This window comes from Callorhinus ursinus, unplaced genomic scaffold, assembly GCF_003265705.2.
Source record: "Callorhinus ursinus isolate GAN/ISIS: 27379988/994484 unplaced genomic scaffold, GSC_fseal_2.0 scaffold2, whole genome shotgun sequence".
Lineage (NCBI taxonomy): Eukaryota > Metazoa > Chordata > Mammalia > Carnivora > Otariidae > Callorhinus > Callorhinus ursinus.
The window spans coordinates 59683514-59709849 of NW_027397064.1; the positions used below are offsets into that span (position 1 = coordinate 59683514).

Genomic DNA, 26336 nt, shown 5'->3' on the forward strand with positions numbered 1-26336 from the left:
ATGTTAACTCCAGGTAGACAGTATCAGAAGTGAACCGAATTGTAGGAGAATTGGTTGGTGTGGGGGGAAAAAAACTCCATGCATTTGATGTCAGAAGTATTGTGAGCAAATACAGATCATCTAAGTCCTATTTTATATTGAAAGTTCAATACATAAGTAGCATTAATGGTAAAAAAATAAAGTGCATTTATTTATTTAAACATATGTATTTCCTGTAGGTAGGCAAATATATAGCCAGGAAATTTCTGCATCTTATGCTTATAGCTAGAGAAAGGTACTTCCACAAAATATACTCAGGTAAGAAACTTGATTTAGTACTATACACAGCAGCAAACTAATAGGAACTGTCATTAGACCATTGATTAAGCATTGTTCCCAAAGTGAGCCTTCCTCTGAACATTATTCAGTAAAGCCAACAACTGAACACAGACTGTAATAGTGACATCTGCTGGATACGTGATAATGCTACAAAGACAAATGAGGATTTTAAACCAGGCTTCTACTACAGATATTGTTCTTCAAACTTCTAAATCAAAGGCAAGATGTCATGTTTTTGAAGTCAAAAATCACTGTTTTAGGGCGCCTGGGTGGCTCAGTTGGTTAAGCGACTGCCTTTGGCTCAGGTCATGATCCTGGAGTCCTGGGATCGAGTCCCACATCGGGCTCCCTGCTCAGCGGGGAGTCGGCTTCTCCCTCTGACCCTCCCCCCTCTCATGTGCTCTCTCTCTCAAATAAATAAATAAAATTAAAAAAAAAATCACTGTTGTAATCACACAACTTAAGACTGGCTAAAGAGAACATCTACCAAATGGGTTTTCTGGGATTAGTCTGGATTTAACATGACAGATCTCATCACCTTGATCAATACAATGTGAGGCTCGGAAATGCAACAAGCAAGCAACTTCCCAGAGGGTAAACACAAACTCTATAGCAGTGAGTTCTAGATCTGTTATTTCTATGTCCAGTTATCTCAAAAACTTACCTATTTCAATACTCTTAGAAAAAAATATTTCCTCTAACACACACACATTCCTATATGACAGTGTAAGCCATGAAACCTCCCAAAACAGGGCTTCCAGGCATTTCACCACTAGGGGGATTATCCCCAAAAGAAACGGCAGTTCTCCCCTGGTTGTTTCTCTGGCAATATTCTCTTCAGCACAATGCTCAGACATTTCCTCTTTAAAAAAAGAACACTACCCATGACCTTCAGTGAAAACTTTGGGGTTCAAACACTGTGAATGACTGAAGCCAATGGTAGGCTGGGTCTCCTTCCTTGGGTCAGAGAGGGGAACTTGAGAAGGGTATCCAAAGCTGACCTCATTGTGGAGGAATTAGACTCAGGGTGCTTTTTATGTTACATTTCTAGGCTATTCCCCTTGACTCCTTTAGTCTTACCCTTGCATTATTAATTAGCTCTCTGGCCTAGGAATCTACATCCACCTTTATGTTCAAGTCAAAACATCACCCACATACAGTCATGATGGAAGACGATTAGTAGCATGTTCATCTGTGGGGGTTACACCTCTACCCCCCCCCCACACCCCCACCCAGAACTTCTTGATCCAGTCTCTTTTCTCCCTACAGCTAGCCTGAGGATTTTCACCTTCCTCACTTTGCTCATTTTGTCTTGCCCGATCTCCACCTATGCACCTTTCCAGGCATCCCTGCCTCTGCTACCAAATCTTGCTATGATGCTTTTTATTTCTTAGGTTTCTATTTTCTATATGATAAAACAAAATAACCTCATTTAGGACAGGAAATACTATCAAGAAGATTAATGACTCCTCCAGCTGGTTTCCCAATTCATTGTTGATGAGTATGAATTCGTTTTTACCACCAATCAGTAGAAGTGGGGAAGAAAGAGCCTTTCTCTATCAACATCCCATGCAGGATGGGCTTTGCTTTTTTTTTTTTTTTAAGTTTTTATTTATTTATTTGACAGAGAGAGAGCACAAGCAGGGGGAGTGGCAGGCAGAGGGAGGGGGAGAAGCAGGCTCCCGCTGAGGAGGGAGCCCGATGTGGGGCCCGATCCCAGGACTCCCGGGATCATGACCTGAGCCACCCAGGTGCCCTTGCTTCTTCTTTCTTTTTCTCAGAAGACACTCCTTTCACTGATGTAGGTATTCTCTCAATAAAGTTGAGGCTAAGAAGAACATTGAAACGGACCTTCGTTTTCTGTTAGCCTGGAGCTGATTAAGGAAGTTGCTCCTAGCTTGGTTCACAAGCATCTCATGATAGTTGTTTCCCTGGTAACTTACCAGAAATTGTCTTGCCCTCTATCTCTCTACCTTATTTCCTTTTTTAAGTCTCTAGTTTTTCACCAGTTCTTGCCCTAAGCACCACATTAGGCCGAATTAAATGGTCTTCTCCCTTATGGGCTCGATCCCAACACCTTTCTTCAATTCCCTTTTCAGAGGTTTATAATATTTGTATCTTGAAAGCCAATGATTGGTTTTTAAAAATATTTGGGGGGTATATCAATCATACATCAATAAAGTAGTGTAAAAAAAGTCAATGGTAAGTCCTATTATCTGTCATTAAGACATTGGAAATCCCCAATTTACATTTTAACATATAACCCTTCAGTCTCTTTTCAGCAATACGCTCCCAAATTCATAATCTAGCTTGAAGAAAGGGAAAAAATTTTGCCCCAATCTCAAAGCCTTCTCCCCAACATCTTCATCAAGGGATCTGCAGTAAACATCCAATGTTGACCGTCATGCAGATAATCTGCCAAAATGTTTTCATGTAGTATTAAATATAAGTATGTTATGATAATTCATATACCAGTAAGACAAGCATAATATTAAACAGAAATAATATGGTTTGACTCAAAAAATAGGACTCCAAAAGCCTGGACCTTCATAATAGGGTTTTAGGTATAATCCCACCCCTGCCCAATCCCCTGCAAGGAACCATCATTGTTAGTGGAAGTCTCCTTCTACCAGGGAGGTTTCTTTACAATAACGTCAGGGTCAAGTGTTCTTTCAGATACTTTTGGCTGGGGCGCCAGAATTAAAATTCATGCTCTTGAGTCCATACTATGGTTTGCTACTCCCAAAATTTTGCTGTAGGAGTTTGGGAGAATCTGAAGAATACTATGAAGATTCCTTCAGGGAACTAATGACATTGTAAGAAAGAAGGGTGACCATAATTTTTATTAAATTGACCCATTCATTTAAGATACATCAGCTATTTGGCATCTGTTCCCTGACGACATTCAACTGAATCTTTCTGATCTTAGTCAAACTACTCTGAGTTCATAAAGCGAATTGAGTGAATTCAGCAAAAAGAGAAAGATATAACCAAAAAATTTAGGGTCAGGGAGATACGAGCCAGCCTCTTCCTTCCATTTCCAAGGTTGCTAACTGACATAAATTGGTTTATTTCCAATATGAATTAATATGGGACATGGAGAACATATATGCATACATATAATTACATTATGGTTATTCATTTTACAGTCAAGATCAGGCATAAATTAAGTATGTCTACCACTTTTTACATTTCTTTCTTTTCATATTTATTCATGCATTCATTCATTTCTACTCTTTTTTTCCACAAGGGTTAGAGATGGCTTATTTCAAGGACACATACTTAGCATATTTTTGTTTTTAATTTTGTTATCTTAAAACAGCATCTGTTTGAGTGTTATTTGCAGTACATTTTTATTATTAGAACAAAGCCATCATACACCTTTTAAAGCTAGGACTAATCTCTTCACAGTATTCTATAACTATCTTTACACTCATAGAAAGCAAAATATTTTTGAAGATTTTATTTATTTTAGAGAAAGAGAATGTGCATGTGCACAGGCAGGAAGAGGGGCAGAGGGAGAGGGAGAGAATCTCAAGCAGACTCCACACTGAGCATGGAGCCCGACATGGGGCTGGATCTAATGACCCTGAGATCACGACCTGAGCCAAAACAAAGAGTCAGACACTTAACCGACTGAGCCACCCAGGCACCACAAAAGCAAAATATTATAACCTTATGGCTAATTTCTCTATCTGTTCCTGTACCCTTTTAAGGTAGTATGCCCTGAACACTTTGGCATGAGCCAGGTGACCTTAAATCGTTCTACTGCCATCTCCACCATGCTTGGACTCTTCTGGTGATGCAATTTGATAATAACCAGCTCTATAAATTAATAACCATAAAGGTCCTTTAATAAGGCTGGTACCTGTTTAACTGCTCTCCTCTAAGGAGCCAAGGGAAATATAGTTCTGTTTTTATCTGACCTTTGGGATTTTCCACTGTCTGCCAGTCTAAAGTCAGTGGGAGGCCAAAAGAGAAAATTAACAGCTGGCTAGAAAAAAGGAAGATATTATTATGACTAAAATCAGCCATGCTGGGGAGGGAAGGGCTGGCCAAACTCATTAGATTACAGAAGCAATCCTTTACCTAGAGTGGCTGTCCCAGGGTAACTGGAGTGTCTTGTAATCTAATCCCTTAAGATTTAACACTCTCACCTACCTCCTAATCATTCACCACCTTTGTTGAAAAAGCAAAAGAATCTGTGTATTTTGCCAAATTGATGGCATGAAGCCCAGAAACTATGACATAAATGTATCACAGAATAATATTTGAACCTAGGGTTATAAATATCTTCTGTCACCCCTGGCATATATTTAATAGAGACAGCCTGTATCTAGTAAGAGTAGTACAGTACTTAGAGCTAGAGGTAATAATGTGCATCTGTGTACCATAGAGAAGGAAGTGACTGCAAGAAAGTTGAAAAGGTTTAAATCAATTTGTTCTGGGGCGCCTGGGTGGCTCAGTCGTTAAGCGTCTGCCTTTGGCTCAGGTCATGATCCCGGGGTCCTGGGATCGAGCCCCGCATCGGGCTCCCTGCTCGGCAGGAAGCCTGCTTCTCCCTCTCCCGCTCCTCCTGCTTGTGTTTCCTCTCTCACTGTCTCTCTCTCTGTCAAATAAATAAATAAAATCTTTAAAAAAAATAATAAATTAATTTGTTCTGGTGCACAAGGAGCTACTTGCACAAATACATTTCTGTGACTGGGTGTAACCTACATATCCCTGTACTTCTTTTACACAATTCACTTTAATGGCTGGAACAACCCCAACCCAGGAAAGGGCAGTACTGTTTTGGTGTTTGTTATCATAGCTGTAGTGAACTGATAACCACGCTAACAATTCACAGGCAGGAGGCACTTACAACAGTACTTCTACTTTAATATTCACCTGTGCATCTTGTTAAAAATCAGATTCTGGTTCAGCCATTCTTACATGGACCTGAGAGTCTTTGCAGACTCTGCATTTCTTTCTTTCTTTCTTTTTTTTTTCTTTTAGAGAGGGAGGGCAGGGAGGGGCAGAGGGAGAGAAAATCCTAAGCAGGCTCCACTCCCAGCAGGGAGCCCAATGTAGGACTTAATCCCATGACCCTGAGATCATGACCTGAGCCAACATTAAGATTCAAACATTTAAATGACTGAGCCACCCAGATGCTGCCCCCCTCACCTTTGATTTTTTTTTTTTTTTGAGAATCTGCATTTCTTTTTTTTCTTTTTTTTTTTTAAGATTTATTTATTTGTTTGAGAGAGAGAGTGCATGCGGGACAGGAAGAGGCGGAGGGAGAGAGAGAATCTCAAGCAAACTCCCCACTGAGTGTAGAGCCCAACTCGGGGCTTGATCCCACAACCCTAAGACCATGACCAGACCCGAAAATCAAAAGTTGGACACTTAACTGACTGAGCCACCCAGGTGCCCTGAGAGTCTGCATTTCAAACAAGCTCCCAGGTGATGACAATATTTCTGGTCCTCCAATCATACTCTGAGGAGCAAGAACTACTTATACATGATCAGATGACAGATGAAAAGAAAGGATCCTCCTCCAAGTTAGAACATTCACATCTTCGCTCACATTGATCCAAGAATATGAACACTTGAGTTTCTTTTTCCCTTGACAATCACTTACCTTGTCAGTGAACCCTATAATCCTGAAACAATGCTGAATTGCTTCAAACTGTCTTCTGTAAGACTCCTTGGAAGTTATGTCGTGTATCACCCTTCCAGTTTCATCAGCTATATACCTAAACGGAGTACGACCAAATACAATGAGCACTGACTTGGCAAATAGCACCCCGAATACCAGGGCATCACTGGGCTCCTTCTTCACCAGGGCATTTCCCTTTCAGTCTAATAGTGAAGTGGAATAAGTGTGCACATGGTGGAGTAAAATGGCTGCAGTTAAGTTTCTGAACTTTCTCGAAAATGAAAATGGTGAGATGTAGTTCCCGCCGTCTCATCCTGGGTATTTCAACTTAAGAGACACCAATGTCCAGTTAGGAAAAACAGTTCCACTTATTTCTAAGTTTTCTCAATTGCTAGTTACACATTCATTAAAAATCAACAACTAAAACCCCTTATGCTTACCTAGGAGGCTTTTCCTCAGGAAGTCTGAACTCAGAAAGTTTCTTCTGGTGATAAAGACCAGCATAAATGTAGTAAAATATATGAAAATTTTTCTCTCCCCTGAAAAAAGGGGGGAGGGGATATTATTAATAACATATTCTGCTCCCGTACTTCAAGTAATTTACACCATTTCCTTTCTGTGAAAAATACTATCCTGTAGCAAATTTGTATTTTGAAATATGCAAATTAAATAGGCCACATCCCAATTATAGAACAGGAATAGTGATAGGATTAGTATAGTAATTGTCACAGTGTCACATTATGAAACACACTTATCTTTACGCAGAAGGAGGTTTTAGAGAATGGAACATTCATACTTAACAGCTCAGGTTACACATGTTCAGAGATCTTTCTAGCACAGCCCAAACGACTATGCATCGGTGCCACTTGCTTTCTGTTTGTAGTCCACGCTGCTTAAGAGACAGTGATATCCAGCTTAGAGAGGTATCAGCCAATCTCCCTATTTTACTGGAGCCCCAGACAGGAAGTGGCTCTCCAGTCCAATGGCAAGTTAGGGAGCAGAACTGGTTCCAGAACTGAGGTCTCCACTCTTTCAAACTTGTATTCTTTCAAAGCGGCATGCACCAGTCCCCTGGTCTCCTGTCCTCCACCCTCTTTTAGGCCATATTGGCCAAGGTCCTTTCAGATATGTGCTACTCTAAGTGTGGTCTGTGGATTGCTGTCAGCATACATGTCTAGACATTTTATAGCAAGTGACATTGCCATGACTTCCAAGAATATAATAATTCTTTGGATAATTCATTTTCATTATGTTTTACAAGGTTATTAGCTCACAACGGATTGAGAATTTTTTTAACTGGTCCTTCAGCATAGACAGTTTGAAAAGCCCTGCTCTGGATCCCTTTCCTTCCTCTGGAGGAGGACTGTCTCTTCTGTTGATACCCCTAGGATTTGGCAAATCCTCACCTTGGTCAACTTAGCTCTATGGAAAGAAATCTTCTTTCTACTCCTGTTCCCTTCTGTAACATGGGCCCCACTCTTTTCTTCAGTTTCTCCTGGGTATCCTGGTCTTCCTTTGGTCATTTATCCTGTCATAGCTCTTCTGGTGTATTCTTATTCCTGCCCTGTATTCTAGATGCCTCTGTTTGCCATTTCTCACTCATTTGTTCCCTCAACTAATAAGTTTACCAAGTGCCAGTCATGGTGGGCACGGCACCATGGTGCCAGGGATACAAGACTATGAGATTTCATGTCTTCTGGAGCTTTCCTTCTAGTGATGGAGTTAGAGGAAACAAGGAAATGTGTGATGAGGGCTTTGAAACAAACAAAAGGCTGAGATGAAGAATAATGTGGGGGGATAAGGGCTAACTGTATCAAGTCAGGAGAAATAACACTTAAGCCAAACACTGAAACATGAGAAGGGGTTAGGAAGAGCTACAGAAAGAAGGGGGAAAAGCATTCCAAAGACAGGGAGCAACATATACACAAGGGCTCTGAGCATGATACCCACATAGAACCAAAAAAAAAAAAAAAAAGAAACTGCTAGTGAGAAGGGGGCGGGCAGGGCCAGCCCACACCAAGCCTTGTTAGGCCATAATCAGAACTTTGTTGATTAGGCAATTAGAATTCTTTGAAGCAGTTTAAACTGGAGCCAAGGTGCACTGTAAGTGTATGACATGAATAGATCCATGTTGAAAAAAGTACATTCTAGCTGCAGGATGAAGACTAGACTGTAAGAAGCCAAGATGGATACAGGGAGACGAGTCAGGAGGTCCAGGTGAGACAGCAAGTGACTTGGATAGGTAGTGATGATAGTGATGATGGAGAAGAAGGGTAAAGATTTATTTGGAGGAACAACTGAAAGAACATCTTGAGAGAATGAATGAAGGTGGTGAGGGAAAGGGATATGGAGTCTGCCTCCTAGGTATCTAACTTGAGCATCTAAGGATGATGGCACTATTCACGGAGATGGTAAAGCCCTTTTAGAGCTTTATTAGTCAGTATGCTTGGTACAAATATCACTTATTTTTTAAACTCTGATAAATGTGCAGGCTTCAGCTGACCCATCTTGCTCTTGCCTTCTTATAGTGTTTTTGCAGATATTCCTAGTGTTCAATTCTTCTGAATATTGCCTACCAATATGCACCCTTAACATAAATTCAGTTTAGTTTTCATCCCTGTATCTATCAGGTTTGGCTAGGTTTTGTTGCAATAACAAACATCCCAAAGATCTTAGTGGCTTAACTCAACAGAAGGTTACTTCTTGCTCAGGGTACATGTCCACTGAGGGCCAGCAAAGGGAAGGGAGTGTGCTCATCATAGTCACTCATGGGCCCAGAGTGATGCAGTAGCCACCATCCTGCACTTTGCCAGAGGGTCTTGCCATTAAATGCTCATTTGCCAGAACTGGTCATATGACCACATCCAACCCCAGGGTACCTAAAAGGGAAATCCTACATGTGCCTGGAAAGGAGCAGGCGAGAAAGGTGAGTTGAACAGGACCTGCACAAGCCCCATTTTCTCCCCTCACCCAATATCTTCAGTCTATTTTACCTCATCACTGTTATCATACTGAATAGCAGTTTAATAATCATAATGTTATATTAGATACCTATTATGTTTCAGATTCTATGTTTGGTATAAATCACATATCTCATTCGATTCTCATAACAGCGTTGTATAGGTGACTTTATTATGCCCTTTTGGCATATAAGGAAAATAACATATGAGGATATTACATTAAGTGACATAAACAATAAGGGACATAGCTGTGATTAGAACCCTCTTCATATTATCTTTGTAAAAGACATTTGTACACAGAAAACCGTATTTTCCATTCTGTCAGAGGTAGCTCCATAAACTTTAAAACCACCCTAATTTGGGGAGAAAGAAGCCAGGGACCTCATAAAAATTAATCAAGAAGCCACAGGGAAGCTAAAATAACTCTCCCTCTATCTTTTTGTTCATTTGTTTACTTGCATACCAGCCCCTATTCTGTGAGGAAACTGCAGAGGAGGACGCTTGAGTTCTGACCCCAGAACAGGTGCTGTGGATTCTCCTTGGACAGTAGCTCTCAGATTCATCCACTTCTCTCCACCTCTCTCTCCACCGCTACGCTTAGTCCAGGCCAACATTCTGTCTCACAGGGATCTGGCAACAGACAGCCTCCTAATGGTCTCAACACGATCCCTACTGCATCTCCTCCAATCCATTTTCCCCACTGAAGCCAGAGTGATCATTTGAAATGCAACTTGGGTTTTGTCACTCCTCTGCTTGAAAACATTAAATGGCTTCCTACTGTCTTTATTTTTTCTTTAAGATTTTATTTGACAGAGAGAGAGAGAGAGAGAGAGAGAGAGAGAGCACACAAGCAGGGGGAGCGGCAGGGGGAGAGGGGCAAGTAGACTCCCCGCTGAGCAGGGAGCCCAAGGCAGGGCTCAATCCCAGGACCCCAAGATCATGACCTGAGCGGAAGGCAGCCATTTAACTGACTGAGCCACCAAGGTGCCCCCCTACTGCCTTTGGAATAAGGTTCCAAATCCCCAGCCTGGTTCCAAACCCCAGCATGATCTGGTCTTAGGCTCCTCTTTGCCTATCTCCCTCATTGGGAGGAGCACTACCTTGCTGACCAACTCCCAGTGATCCTCAGGTCTCAGATTAACTGTCTCATACACAGGGAGCTCCTCTCTTCTTGGACGAGGTTGTGTGCCCTTCCTTCTCCTCTCTTACCTTCATAGCACCTTATATTGTTTCCTAGTGCTTATCCTAATCATTCTGCATTTAAGTTTACTTATTTGTTTAATGCCTGTGATCCTCCCACCCCTCCCCCTCCCCATCCCCCATCCACTCTGAGCTCCATGAATACTGCAACCTTGTCTATTTTGCTTTCTCTTGCAACTCCAGCAAGGAGCACAACACTGGCATACAAGAAGCATTCAGTAGATAACTACTGAAAATACAGGACACCATGCTCCTGAGTAAGTATGGTGTCCTGCAATAATAATAAAAAGCATAGATAGCCCTCTAATAATATGTACCACACAAGGCACTTTTTAAAGTAATTTTATACAACTGAACTCATTAGTCTTCACAGCAAACCCAGGAGGTAGACACTACTGGCATCTCCATTTCATAGATAAGGCACAGAGAGGTTAAGTGACATAACCAAGGACAGTAAATGTCAAAGCCAGCATTTGAATCCAGAGAATTCCATACTATTGATCACTATTGCTAGGCCACTCTTCTTAAAACAAAATCATTTTTTTCCTTTCTCAATCTAGGGAAAAAATTAGTATGTAGAATATTATCAGTGTTTTAATAGACAAATTCAATGTTAAGGTATCTAATTTTTTTATAGATTTATTTATTTGAGAGAGCAGAAGGAGAGGGGGAGAGAGAGAATCTCAAGCAGACCCCGTGCCAAGCATGGAGTCCGAAGCGGGGCTCGACCGGAGCTGGATGCTCAACCAACTGGGCCGCCCAAGTGTCCTGGTACCTAATGATTTAAATGTTCACAATGTTGTTAAATTCTACCTGGTATAACCAACTCAAAAGAAACGGGCATACTAATCCCAAAGTACTCCCACCCCAACCATTTGTACTTGGTCTGCAAACATCTTTTAGGTTAAAAATTACCACTTATCATACCCTTGCTTAAATAATTCCTTGTCCTTGGACAGCTTGGCGGTGGGGGTGGGGGGCACAGGGTGCTAAGAATAAGGGTGAAATGAAGCCATTAAGATTACCAGAGCCTGCTGGTGTATCTTGCAGAGCAAAAACAGAGTGATAAAATAATGCACCTACACTGCCTGTTTTATGACTCTGGATTTTTCAAGTAGATATTCAGAGATTCTTGCCCCCATCACAGCTCCGGTTGGTGTAAACATCATTTCCAGATATTTTCCAAAACGGCTGGAATTGTCATTGATGGCAGTGCACGCATTTCCAAAGGCTTCCACCAGGGAGTTCACTTGCAGAATTTTCTCTCTCAAGGTCTGATTATTGGCCTGTGCCAAACAGACAACAGTTAAGAGGAGCTTCCAGAAATATTACCTTAGCAAAATTGCCAGGCACCCATCCTTACCCCCCAAAATTCACATTATCCTTTTGGGAAGAACTTCACTTGGGACAATTAGCATCAACCACCAGCACTGTTTTCTCAGACGAGCAACTCCCCAGGTGCGCAGGCGTCACATGACGCTAGATTAGGTTATCGATTTTCACATCCAGCCACACTTCACTTAAAATCCTTGACAGAAAAAATGCCTAAACAGTTTACAAAGAGTTTTATACACAGAGGGGTCCCATAACTTTTCTCAGTCATCCATTATAATGTTCCTTAAACCTCGTCTGTAGAAAATACTCCTTAAATTCTCAGTCTCATAATACACTAATTCTGAGTCTAAGTAACTGCTAGACCATTTTTTAAGTCATTCCTTCAATGTCCATTTCCCCAAGCTAAAAATTTCCTTCAACTTTTGCTCAAAGATTTCTATTTTCCAATCCTTTAATCGCCTTAGTGGCTCTCCCTGATCCTGTTCCTAGAGTTTAACCACTTTTACTACTTAATGGCTAAATGTTTCTATTACATTGAAAACATAAAAAATTGCTGATAATCTAGGAAATTCGTGCTGGCATTATTTTCCTCACTACGTGGAAGAGGGATGGCCTGCTGACAACTTAAGAGGCCTCGTTATCAGGAAGTAAACATAATAAAGATGGAAGGTTGTTATGTAACCACTAATGAAAACCAGTGTTCCCATCATTTATACAATATGCAGTTACACTGGCAAGGATTCTAGCCACGACACATAAAACAGGATACCTTTCCCAAGAAAGTCAAATGCTGAACAATCAGGTGGGCACTTTCCGTCTTCCCAGAGCCACTTTCTCCACTGATGACGATGCACTGACACAGAAAATGGAGTGAGAGTGAAGAATTCATAGCACAGTAAACAACTTGTATGTTCAGGGATGGTTTTCATATAATATCCACTACTGTACACCTTCATTTTTTCACTGAATGATTTATCTTAGGAATCTTTCCATTTCTGTACACTGAGAGCTTCTTCAACCTTTTCACAGCTGCTTGGTCCATTGTACAGATGTACCATACTCGATTTAACCAGTCTCATATTGATGGATACATAAGGAGTATACTGCAGTGAATAACCCTATACATAGGGCATTATATTTACATGCAGGTTCTTCTATAGAATAAATTCCTAGAAATGGGTTGTTGAACTAAAAGATATTTGTAAGTTGGATAGAGAGTACCAAATTGCTTTCTTAAGGACTGGGCCAATTCATGAAAGTGCCTGTTCTCCTACAGCCTCACTAATAGGGTATGTTGGATTTTTGCCAATCGGAAACATAAAAGAATGGTCTCTCAGGGTAGTTTTAATTTGCATTTCTTTTATTATGAGTGAGGTTGAGATCTTTTCATATGTTTAAAATTATTCATATTTTCTTTTTTGTGACCACCCCATATCCTTTGCCTGTTTGTTTTTCTTTTTTTGTATTACTGGTCTAATTATCATTGATTCCTAGGAGCTCTTTATGTATCAAGAAGATTAGTAGGTGTGGTATAATAAAAAACATGTATTTGGTCTTTGTCTCTGGTTCCTGGCACAGAGCCCCTAAGACCCTTGGAACTTCCTGAATCACAGGGGCAATAGGACCATCTCTTGTTATTCACAAAAAAGTCCCTGTCAACCAAACCTAACTGCTAACCATGTGGTTCAAAGTAGAGCCCAAGACAGCTTTCCCAAAAGCTGCTGGTCACCAGAAAGACCAAATACGTGATGAAAGAGTGGAAACTTTCAGCTCCATCATCCCAACTTCTAGGGAGGAGAAAGGGACTAGAGATTGAGTCATAAAAACTCTTAAACAGCAAGATTCAGAGAGCTTCTGGTATGAACATTTTGATATGCTGGGAGGGGACATGCCCAGAGAAGGCATGGAAGCTTTGCACCACCCCTCTCCCCTGTATCTTGCCCTGGGTAATCTCTTCCATTTGGCTGTTCCTGAGTTGTATCCTTTATACTAACCCAGTAAATTTGAGCGCTTTCCTGAGTTCTGTGAGTTGTTCCAGTGAACTGTCAGACTTGAGGGTGGTTATAGGCTGGGAAGAAGTGCAGGTTGCCTGGGCACCCCTTTTGTGGCTGGCATCTGAGATGGGGGCAGTCTTTGGGGCTGAGCCCTGACCATGTGGGGTCTGTACTAACTCTGGGAAGTGAGTGTCAGAATTGAATGGAACTGAACCGTTGGTCATCCAATTGCTGTTGGAAAATCAAAGAATTGGCTGGTGTTGGAAAAGACAACCTTCAGTATCAGAAAAAACACAGTGGGGCAACTTCTCAACTTGAGAAATAAATGTATCTCTCTCCATTGACTTCCTCTCTATGAAATCTACGGGCATTTCACAAGTCTGTGGGAAAGGTAAGAATTTAGAGAAGCCAGGTTTCTAACCTATAGTGAATCCATGTACTCCATTTTGTAACTTGCACTGTTATAGTTTCACCTACTCCTTAACCAACCCATAGCTGAGACTTCACAGATCTCAGGAAATTTATACACAGTAACTCTCTCACAAAACTTTCTTACCAGTTTTATTACTTATATTTCAAACAGACTAAAGACACAACGGAAAATATACATATTGAAAGTAAAAGAAGGGTTAAGGTTGGATATATCACCACCCTGAGTTGGAGGTCCAAAGAGGGAAGCTGTATGGGTGAACTCTGTGTTTAATTAGCATTGAGTTTAAAATCTGTTCAGTCTTTACCAAATCCACCACAATTTCTCAGCAGCTAAATGGTGTGGGGCTTGATCACTGTCAACCTGTGTGCAATATTTCATACAAAAAATACCAAACCGTGAAAATTCTGAGTCCTTAAGAAGGAATTTCATTTATGTCATTCTACCTCCTGTTTTTATTACAGTTGTAGTAATGTAATCAGGTTTGTGTTGGCTCTATGTTCTCACATTCATATTAGAAACACTCTTAATACATTTTATCAGGGAAACTGAATGCTCTTCATGTGAATGCTTCACTTTACCCAAAAGAATTTTCACATTCTCTGGCTGCTCTAACTTTATCACTGTTCCTGTTCCACTGAGCTACTCTTTCATTTTCTATTTCCTTGAATCAGCACCAGCAACCAGAATGGAGTTTTCAGGAAGACGTAAGAGCTGCAGAGGAAGACAGTACACATCCTACTGTGTGACTTGGCAGGGAAGGAAGGAGAGGTCTTACCTGGTCTTTGCTGAAAGTAACCATACACTGGTAAGCAGCATCTGCTGAGGCAAATATGTGGGGAGGATTTGAGGCACGTTTCACCCCATGATAAAGTCTGGAAAACTGAAGAAAAAAAATTAATTTAAAGAAAACTTCTAATGCTCTGGTACCTGTTGCCCATGAAACCAAGGCTCTGTCACTTGTTAGGGGAGTTGTAGCATCAGGAAGGCTATAGAACCACAGGCTCTGGAGTCTGTAGGCTCCATAAGTTCAAATTCCAGTCCTTCACTTACTAGTTTCATGAGCTTTTGCAAGGGAGTTAACTTCGCCATGCTAAGTCTCCTCATCTGCCAAACAGCTTTAGTAATTGTGCCTGCTTCACAAGATTATGAGGAGTGAGTGAGATAAGTCAGTGCCTGGCATGTAGCAAGCACTAAATGAATGTTAGCTATTACTATTATGTCTTGTTCTAAAAAGCTGCTCCTGAAAGAGAAGAATTCCATCTGTGTTGTATTGTTATCTGCAGGCTGGGGTATACACTGCTAAAGCAGCAGCAGTTTATTCTCATTATCCCCTTCTTTTCATTTTACCTTGTGGTTTTTAATTTCCTATTAAGGAGCAACACACTCCCACAGCACCCCTTACCTGTGGAGAGTATATGCTTAGATTCTGGAAGGGGTTTAAGGCAATTAAGATGTCTCCAACATATGTGTAGATCAGCAAGTCCACATAACGCTTTTGCAACTGATGAATAATTGTATCCTAAGAAGAGGATAGATAGTACTGAGAGTAAACATTATTTCTAACCAAGAAAGAATTTTAAAAATAACAACAAATTTAGTCTCATAAGAATGTTTTTTTCTAAAAGAGGAAAGTAGTCAATTTAAATCATACAGTGACCCTAAGGATCCTCAGTGCAGATATTTGCCTTGGAAGAAGAAAAAAATAGAAATATGCTGAAAGAATAAGGTCCACTTAGGACTTGCTAAAGGACACTGAGACAGCCAACAAAGGTTTTATTTGTTATTATGAAAAACTTGTCTTATCCATACAAAATGCTCTCCTTAGAATTTAATAGGCCATTCCTACTGATAAAGTATAGAAAAAACAGCAACTTCATTTCTCAAAGCATTGCACTTAAAATTTATGTGGTGGGAATATGGAATTGAACACTTCAATATTACACTTTAGTGATTCACACACTGTAGTGAAAGGTCTCTAGAGTTAGAATCAGCAAAAGCAGTTTCAGTGCAATTAACAGTTCTATTAAACATGCATACTTTAAATGGGGATATCATAGCTTCCAAATTTAGAATTCAAGCTATATTATCCTTCACTATTTCCCTAAATAAAGCTACTCTTTATTAAGAACAAACAACTATCTTGACTTAAGAGTGAAACTGCACTTTCCCTAAAACAGAAAATAATTTCTGGTGATGTAATAAATCATTTAGGCTCACAATATAAAGGGCTTTATTGGAAAAAATCCAAATCCTTTCCTCTTCATCATTTAGGACATTTGGGGGACTATAAATGAACACAACACAGGGTCATAGTCACAGCAACCAAATGCTCCCTGAGCTTCACCCTAAGGCTATACAAACAATTTAATTTTCAAGTGACCTTAGGAGAACATGGTCTACAAGAAAAAGGTCAGACCATTCACATGAAACAAATGTCATCAGTGAGAATTGCCTACTAAATATTTAGTACCTCATCCAGAACCTCTAAATTGACCAAATCATCCTCAAGGCAGTATTTTTCAGCATCCTCCACGTGATAGGGTCTTCTGGTATGCATTCTTTCATGCCTAGAAATTTATCCAGAGAATATTAGCATTAATACAGTAAAAAGTGTAGCAGAATGTAGACCACAGAAATGTTTCATTCACAATCTTCCCACGTGACATGTCCAGAGACTTCAGAGATGCGGACAGGAAGAGCAAGTGCAGTCCAGGTCCCCAAGCTGCAGGGCCCTCTCCCTGTTGCTGTAGAGCTATCTGGGGTAAGGTGAGCTCCAGACCTCAAGGTTCCCTGCTACCACAGGGAGGAATACTGCCAAATGGGCCCATCTAATACTTATATCTGCTCTTCTTAAATGCCAACCACAGCCTTTCTCGAAATAAATATCTCATGTTCTTTCTGCTCATTGTCCGGTATATAGTTCTCACCCAGGTACTGCCCTTGAGGTCCCCTGTTATCCACCAGCATCAACCCCAACTTTTCGAAAAATATTTAAAACTGAGAGCAAATATCAATGAATCAAAAATGTTTACGTTTTACCTTATTTATCTGAAATCCTTTGCTACCCATGTTTCATCCCACTCCCCTTTCCTGAATGACTACTATTTGGTGGGTATCCTTCCAGTCTATTTTTAAATATTGGTCATACACGTGAGCAATATACATATTCTATGTGTTAACTATAAAAATGATATGCTGTTTCATTCTGCAAAATTGTTTTTTTCCACTCAACATTATGATTTTTTAAACTATATACATGTACATACACATACGTATACATATTTTGGTCACTTTATTTATTTTTAAGGATTTTATTTATTTATTTGACAGAGAGAGACACAGCGAGAGAGGGGATACAAGCGGGGGGAGTGGGAGGAGAAACAGGCTCCCCGCTGAGCAGGGAGCCCGATGCAGGACTCAATCCCAGGACCCTGGGATCATGACCTGAGCCAAAGGCAGACGCTTAACAGCTGAGGCACCCAGATGCCCTTATTTCAGTCACTTTAATCACTGGGTAATATTATATCATATGAATATATACCAATTTATTTACTCAGTCCTTTGATCGCCAACACTTAGATTGATTCCAATTTTTGCTACAGAAACAAAGCAGCACTGAGTATCTTTATATGTATCCCCTTGTCTAAATATGTGAGATTTTTCTCTTGCAGGGCATTACTCCACAGGCATTTAAAAAACGTGGCTGGCAAAAATAAAAAACAAAAACAAAAAACTTGGTTGGCAAACAATACTAATCTCCCTTGGCATACCAAAATATAGTTCTTTAAGGTAAAAAATTAGTTCAAGTCAAAGTAGGCCTTCCCGTAATTCCTTAATAAAGGTATCACTACTCAATGTGATGTAGGGAGAAAGCAGCAGCTTAGAAATTAAAAGCTCTGGGTCCTTGTTTCAGGGTTCTGAGGAATGTGTTGTGGGCCACTGAGCAATTCCCTTAGCAGCCTGCATCTCAGTTTTCTTCATCTATAAACAGAACCTCTCATGACTGTCTATCTCACAGGGGGCTGTGAAAGCAATACAGTCATGGATATAAAAATGTAAAAGAGTTGAAAACATGTACTAAGTATTGTCAAAATTTGGAATCAACAATTTGCACAACTCTACATATTACTCGGAATACCAATAACTAAGCAAAAACGTGTAAGATCCCTTCCAGGTACTGTCAGTTCAGAAGCATCACAGCATGGTCCTTCACTGTCACTTGTCATGCTCACCATCATCACAGCTTCACAGGATACAGTTTTATTTTGCCAGGTCCCAGAAGCTAGCTTTACCGAACATTTTGCTGTATGTAGCAGGCGTCAGCATCCTGTTGTACATTCTGTCCCTTGCTACATGCATTTCACAGAAGTAGGCAAAAAGGAAGATGCAAATTCAACAGCTCTACATATTGATTCTTGACTTTATAATATAATGGAAATGGCCAAAGAAAACATTGACTTTTTTTCTCTTCTTGCCTATTAAATTTTACTTCCCAATTCCCATGATTGATAGATTTGAAGAAGGGGTATCTGAAGTGTGGTATTAGTCATTTCCAGGGCTAGAGCCAGTTTTGCTGCCAATCCATATAGAGATCCAAAATAGATAAAGCTTAATTTTACTTAATAAAATCAAATTTATAACCTAGGCATTTTAAAAATTATTAAACACAAGGGTTTATTCATCTGTGTCCTAACATATTAGTGATGTCAAACAGAAATTAGACTGAATTGAAATACAAATTTGTACTAAAACTCGGAGCTGCTGCCTGCTCCTAGCTAGCCAATTTGCTAAACAAAACAGCAGGAGGATGCATATTTCTGGCCAAATCCTCTTCACATAAAACCTAAGCGTTTTTCTCCCTTGAAGTTCATCATGAAATGAAATATACATTTTTAAGAAAATGATTAATCCTCATCATATTAAATATGATTAATTTATCTCCTTCCTAAATTCCTACCTTGCTATTGTATGAAATAGGCTAAATTAGAGTTTATTCTATACATCTTCAACAAAGAAAATGAGGAATTAAAAAATCATCCACAGATCTGGTTCCAGTCAAGATGGAGTAAGCACTCTCCAATCTGCCTCCCTACTGAATGCAACTAAATACCTTAGATAGAATGCATGGGACGACTTCAAGAAGTAAACAGAAACAAGAAGATTGGGGAAATCAGAATGTGAAATACCACTGAATCAATGGCAAGTTTCCCATGGATTATTTTTTTCCTTCAGTAACTCCTGACCTGACCGTAAAGGCAGCCTGACCTGCATACAGGGATTTCAGGCTTCATGCTGTATGACATTTTTACAGCCAACCAAAAATGGAAATACTGACAAAACCTCACTTGCAATATCACAAATAAATAAACTCTAGAGAAAGTTGTGATGTTCAAGGTGAACATGTACAATGCAATATACCACCAGGATCAAAACTGCCATCTTTTGAACCCTACAGAAGGTTGTCTATATACCAATACAGATTTAATCTCCAGGACTAATGCAGATGCTGTCTGCAAATCTGAGATTGATTCTCATAAAAAACTTCCCCTTATATTATAAACAACTTTTAAAAGAGTTTACCTGCTGTGATTAGCCATGTTATCACCTCTTCCCATGCTTGTTGGCAATCAATTTCCTTAGACTTATTTGCTTCCAAAATTGAAGCTGGCAATCTAGAAGCTGATGTTGATGCAAGGTATTTCCACTCTATCAAGACCACTTCGTTTCCTCAACCAGCGGAAAAAAAAAATCTCTTAGCCCCATCTCCGCCTTCCCCAACTAGTGTTCTAAAATTGCCACCTGCTTCATTTTCCTTTGGCTATGGGGTTTGTAGACTCCACTGAAGACAAAAAAAATTACTTATTCCAGCTCTTATCTGTTTTTAAAAAATTATCCTAGACTTTACATATACTCATAAAAAGTATTACATTGTTTTCTATTTGTCTATTTTTAGTTGAAATTAATGAAAATAATTTGGTTTACATTTTTTAGTTTTCTTTCATTAAATGATTTGCTGTCCCTGGCAATTACCAACTTAAATTTCCTTTAAATTCACATGTTCCATCCAGTGCCTTACTTGAGAAAAGTATCTACCATCAATTTTTGCTAAAGAATTCCTTTCCAACTACAAGGTACTTAGACTGAAAGTTTCAAAGCTCAGAGGAATGGATAGATAGATAGTGGTTGGAAGAATAGTAAAAGGCATTCTATTAAATCAAGAGGATACGTTCTAATGACTCAAAAGTCATTTTCAAATCCCAGTAAAGTCTATACTGCTTTTTGCTAGATTCTTACTTGTTTTTATGAGGCTCTACGTATGCTGGATGCCAAGCCTGGCTTCCTAGACAAATGGAGTTTGTGGGGTTAAAGCTTAGAAAGGAAGAAACTCAAAGCTCTGGCTTGGGCTGGTTCCTGGAGTTTGGGTTCGTGGGGGGCGGTGGATAGTGAGTAGGACTGACCTTAGGTTTCAGGGATGAGGAAAAGGACTAATTGTCATCAGAATTCCTGGCTCAGGTAAGCTGGGAACAAGGGCAAGTCTGAAACATCAAGTCCAAAGAAATGGGTGGAGAGTAAGAACTAGATCTGAAGAGTGGCTGAGACAGGCAGAGGTTAAGAGTTCCTGTAAGACAAGGGTAGGCACAGATGAGGCAAAAGATGGGAGAGACTTTGGAATGTCTTAGTCCCAGCCCATGAGTGAGAAACAAGCTGCAGAGGGTACCAAACTGGTTCAGACACTGGGAGGATTGTTCTCTTGGAATAAATATCTGAAGTACTGCTGTCATCACTACAGTTTCATCTCTATGTCTGCATTATAGTTAAAATCATTTGTGTATGCATGCTCTTTAATATCTCATCATTGGGCTACAGACTTCTTTGTTCAAGCTGCTGGACCTATGAAAGATTTTGACAAATATTATATATTTTGTCTGAAAGTAATTCCTTAATCCCTTAGCCTCTTCCTATCTGTCGAATCTGCCTGTGGAAGCAGTGACTTCCATAGAGATAGGTCAAAACAGGGCTTCACATAGGCGTGGCAGGATGCATTCTTCTCTTCACTCCCAACTATGATCAAGAACAAAGCAAAAGGAGGCCCTCTAAAACATAATTCAGGATGGGAAGGAAACAAAAATGTTTTAGCCTAATAATTACATGAGATGTGCTAGTGAGAGAGGTTAAATGCTGCACTGAGAAATGCCTGATGATATTTTGGACAGTCACACTGCAACAGGACCACTGTAAAGGATACCTCCACCTTAGCTCCTCCACACTCAGGCTCAGAGGCCTCCCCTCCTTTCAAGAGTGGAACTGGAAGGAGTGGAGAATGACTAACTCTCCCACCAGATTCCAGATAACAAAAGGAAGTAAAATCTGTTGAAGGTGGACAAAAAAGGGGGAGAGAAGAGAAGGAGTAAGAAAAAAGGTCCAGGCTCAAAGGTGGTGGTCCTCAAGGCTCTAAAGACAAAGGCTTCTGTGGCCATGGACAGAGCTCAGGGACAAATTGACAAGTTGGATAGATCAGAGGAACCTGAGAGATCAGAGGAACTCCCTTATCATACCACATTCAATGGATTCTATCTATATAGTGAGGAAAATATTACTCAAAACTAGAGAAAGTATATTTCTTTCTCTATATTTCTATTTCTTCCAAATCATTATTTACATTTCAATATACCCTTTGATAACAATGTTGATGAAAGAGAAACTTTTATTTGACTCTAACTATATAATCATGGACCTAGAATGAGAAAAACAATAGCAGACCATCTAGGTGTGATACCATTTTACTGAGAGTCAAACATGGATAGAGATACCACCTAGATAACTTTAACTACTACATGAGCTCTATCTTGACCTAAAACTTAAGTTTGTATCTATCCAACAAACATTACAATACATAGATTAAAAAACAGAATTGTTTGGGTAGAAATCACTCTAGTATCTCCCTATTTTTTCACTGAAGCATGGTTTGGGCCAGAATTCCAATCAATCAGCATCTTATCATCATATTAAACGGAATTGGATATACTCACCTTCTCTAGGCAGCAAGAATCAGTGACAACATCAAAAAAAATATTGATTTATTCAGTTACAAACGTATAGATAGACAGCAGATATTACTTATATTGGTGTGGATTTATTTTGTGTCTGTTAGGAGGACAGGACGATCTTTAACCTCCTATGTGTCAAGCATCTTCAGCACTTGAAAAAGTAATCATTCATAAGTCATTCATTTACACAGGAGTCCAGGAACTCTGTATGTAGTATGGTGGATGTGAATGTGTGTGCATGTTTGCAGGTAAAAGAGGAAGTGAATGAGCAAGGCTTACTGGGGAAGGCTAGACAGTTAAGCAGTGAGAAATCTGTTTAAAGGTCACTGCTGCAGGTTGAAAAGAAAATCAGAAAAGCTGAGGTCATGGTTTTAATCAGCCTCAGGCAAATTGCAAGGGTAGAATAAAAATCCATTAAACAGAGCAGAAAACAAACAGCAACTTAGTTCTTCTACCAAATAATACTTAGAATAGACCCCTGGCATTTGAGGGTTTAATATTTGTGGTTTCAGTCAGTCCCAAGCCACCCACAGGGGAAAGACATACTAGATCTTGTAATTTTACTAAGGATTGCCATTGAGCCCATGATGGGAGATTGGAAGGCAGGAGGGAATCACAGCACAGCCAACCCAGCACCTTCCCTACCTCCACTCACATTCCAGACAGTGGTTTTGATCTTTTCCCACTAATTCTTATGAATTAAAACAAAACATGTTTTCATGTCTACTCTGAACTTTAATGATGACACATGATACTAGATGATGTTGCAGAATTCAGGGGTTTATAAAACTGGTTTGGGGGAAAAGTCCTGTTGAAGGTCAGGGAAATGGGAGCTGATGTAAAGGAAATGGCCAAAGTGTTTAAAAGCATCCCTGACAATTAAGTAAAAAAATATAGCCCCCAACTATTGTTCACAGGATTTTAGGGCTTTTTAACCTCCTTTGAGACAGTAAGTCTTGGCTTTATAACTGCTCTAACATACCTGAATCAAATATATGCTATGGCAAAATTATAAGTTACTGGAAAAACTTAAATTCCAACAGTTACACTCACACACCGTAATCAGCATTAGGAAATGAGTATCAAATTTCAACACAATGTTGCTTCTCCACAGTTGCCTCATATACATATACAAGGGAAATGGATCATGGCCTCACTTTCCACACAAGGAGACCACTTAGAAGAATGCTTAGATCCAGGAGAGGGGAGATGGGGCCTCACCATTCAAACCCTTCTTCATGCACACTGCAGCTCCTGCTCTAAAGGGAACAAGCCCCAGTGATTCCCAGCCTTGCTCTTGAACACTTACTTATCTCAACAGAACTGAAGTAGACCACTGCCCCATAACTCTCTTGCCCCAGCTTCACTTCCTGCCTACTCATCGTGAAAAGGTAGGGGAAGGGGCATCCTCCCTGCTCCCTTCTGCATTTCTCAGCCATACTTCTCCTTAACCAATCTTTCCCTTTTAATAATGCCATACCATCCTTGTATATCATCTCCTCTAGCACTTGAGCCCCATTTTCCTTTCTCTCTATCCATTCCCCTGGTGTCAGTCTTAGGTTTCCCCACCACCCACCAATCACTTTGTTAATTCTTCCCACATGCTGATCTCAGGGTTTGTCAACTTGTCAACTCTCTAACAACTTTGATTTCTAGCTCTACTGAATTTGTCCACAAGTTCAGACATGACTAGCTCCTAGTTATTTCTCAAGTTCCCAAGATCTCAGTTCTACAATTCCTTTCTCATCATCCACTCATGGAATCTGCTCTTTATCTGCATTGCAACTGCCAGTCTTTGACCTAGACCAGGCCTCAAAAGTTAGAAAGCCACTTCTGGCTTCACTTTCTTCCAAATCCCAAAAAGATCCGAAGGATACTCTCCTACTCATCTTTATTTCCCCTGCCTCCTTGTCTCCCTGTCCACCCATCATGTCTGTCAAGCTAGTCTCCAGTCTGAAGACCAGAGTATATGCTTTCTCTACTCCTACCCCTTGTTGCTAAGAATTGCTAGAGATAATAGATAGGAAAGGTAGTGGTAGTGATGGTACATTTTTTTAGAGGTTCTGGTGCCGAATGCTCTCCTGAATGTTCTACATGCGTTATCTTAAACAGTGATTAGCTTCACTACAATGGAATGCTATTCAATTAAGTTCCTCTTGGGTCTTCTGTGCTATTGAGCAATCATGTCCATCTTTAGTGGACCCTTTATAATATTCCTCCTCGTGGCTATTTCAAAGAGTTAACATTTTCCTGGTGTCCAAGCCCACTCCTAACTTTGAGACCACCTTGCTTACTTTTTTTTTTAAAAGATAAAGGCCATTCACCATGAGTTGCCTCATAGGACGCCCTCTCCCTACCCCCACTCTCACTCCTCAAATTTTCTGGGTATCTTCATCTAACCTTTCTGTGTCCTTCCCCACCTAAAGGGTCTTCCTAAGGTCAATCCCCCTCTTAGGCCCTTGTTCCCACTTCCTCTTGCTTCCTCTATATAAGATTCTCCCCTTCACCTGTCCAAGTTTGCCCCATCCTTTAAGAACCTGCTCTCTTCCCCTCAAACCATTAACTTCTCTCTCCCGTGGAGAAAATACTAAAGTTGACAGAACATTCCCTGCCTTCGTAGGAACAGTAAGACAGTTTTTCCTGTAGTCTGTAGGTCTCATTTCTCTGTATTTAGTTCTCAAAACTAAACAAGTCTCTCCGGCTGGGGGACCTAGGGCTGTCTGGAACACTGCTGAATGTTTACAGAAAGGTGGAAACTTTGTGTAATATTTGGAAGTACTTGACATTGCATTTGGTAGGTTAGGAAGAGGAAGCAAAATCTCTTCACTGATCTCTGTCTCTTAGTGTCTTACAATTTCTGTTTGATTATAGTCTTAACCATGGCAGAGAGGCAGCCCAATTGGGGTAACACTTCTCTCTCTCTCTCTCTCCCTGATCTCTCTCATCCAATCCACCACGAAGTCCTCAGTATCTTCTGTTATTTGCAATTGCCACAATCTGCTCCCTTGTCTCTCTGGCTCCTGCCTTGCCCAGCTTCAATCCATTCTCACACTGCAATCAGAATGACCTTCCCGGAGCACACTCCTGCTTAAAAACCTTCAGTGGCTTCTGAGTGCCTGAGACAAATCCAAGCTCCTTAGCCCATCATGACCTGGCCCCTGTCTGCCTTGTTTCTCCCTTCCCCTGTTCCAGGCCAAGCTCCAGCAATGCCAACTAAGTGTTCGCCAAATTCCTTAAGCTCTCTCCAGCCTCCGTGCCTTTGCCCTTTGCTCACGGCTCATTATTCCCCTCTACCTAGAATAATCTCCTTCCTCAACTCTTTGTTCTTCAGGATGCTTCAAGGATCATCCTCCCACCAGTTCCAAGGGTCTTTTCTTCCCAGGTGTCCCGGGAGTTACCCCAGCATCCCTTTATTCGGGTACTTTTCATGTTGAACTGTTCTCATCTGATTCTTGTCTGTTTCACACACTGGACTCTCAGCTCTTTATCAGGAACTGTATCTGATTTGCCTTTGTAGTCCCTCTGTTCAGCAGAGGGCCTGACACATGCACACATATAAATGTCTCTTGAAGGAATAAATGAATAAATTATATTTTAAATGAGATAGAAATTGGTATTTTTAATATTCAGTAGCCCAGTACTGTTTATTTTCATGATGTTATATGATAAACAGAGATGAATTTATACTAATTAAGGCCGAGAGGTAGGTAGTATTAAACAGAAATGAAGGACTCTGAATTAAATAGACCCCCATATACTACTTCTACGACTGCTAACACTGTGAGGGTTAACTCTGTATCAAGAGCTAGTCTACTTATTTTTTTTTGTCATTTTATTTTATTTTTATTATTATTATGTTATGTTAATCACCATACATCACATCATTAGTTTTTGATGTAGTGTTCCATGATTCATTGTCTGCGTATAACACCCAGTGCTCCATGCAGAACGTGCCCTCTTTAATACCCATCACCAGGCTAACCCATCCTCCCACCCAGTCTACTTATTTTTTATGTATGGACTCACTTGGCCCTCAGAAGAACCCCCATGTTATAGAGGAGGAAACCTCTGAACAGACCAATGTAACAACCTGCCCCTGAGGGGCTGAGCTGGGATTTAACCCCACAGCGCCAGTGGCTTCAACCACCACACTGTGCTGCCTGCTGGGGGACCGTAACTGTACAGAAAAGTAGTAGGTGGGGCATCTGCCTCACTCATCTATCACTTGCTTCAAGTCTTCTTTCGTTTCCCCACCTTATCTTGTAAACTCACAACTTTAGATATATGGAGGTTACGGGGTTTTTAAAGTTTATTTATTTATTTATAAAGTAATCTCTACACCCAACGTAGTCTTGAACTCATGACCCCGAGATCAAGGGTCGCATGCTCTACTTACTGAGCCAGCCAGGC

General features: G+C 40.4%; 1 protein-coding gene across 1 annotated transcript in view; it reads right to left on the reverse strand.

Moving 5' to 3' along the window:
• The window catches only part of MYO3B (myosin IIIB), a 240547-nt gene that overhangs the window by 211417 nt on the left and 2794 nt on the right, over window positions 1–26336 (reverse strand). The window contains exons 3-9 of the mRNA XM_073905602.1: window positions 16349–16445; window positions 15281–15397; window positions 14654–14758; window positions 12221–12304; window positions 11200–11402; window positions 6397–6495; window positions 5939–6053 (exon numbers count right to left, since the gene is read on the reverse strand). Coding sequence (XP_073761703.1) covers window positions 5939–6053; window positions 6397–6495; window positions 11200–11402; window positions 12221–12304; window positions 14654–14758; window positions 15281–15397; window positions 16349–16445 — 820 coding nt within the window. The remainder of the gene's footprint in view (window positions 1–5938; window positions 6054–6396; window positions 6496–11199; window positions 11403–12220; window positions 12305–14653; window positions 14759–15280; window positions 15398–16348; window positions 16446–26336) is intronic.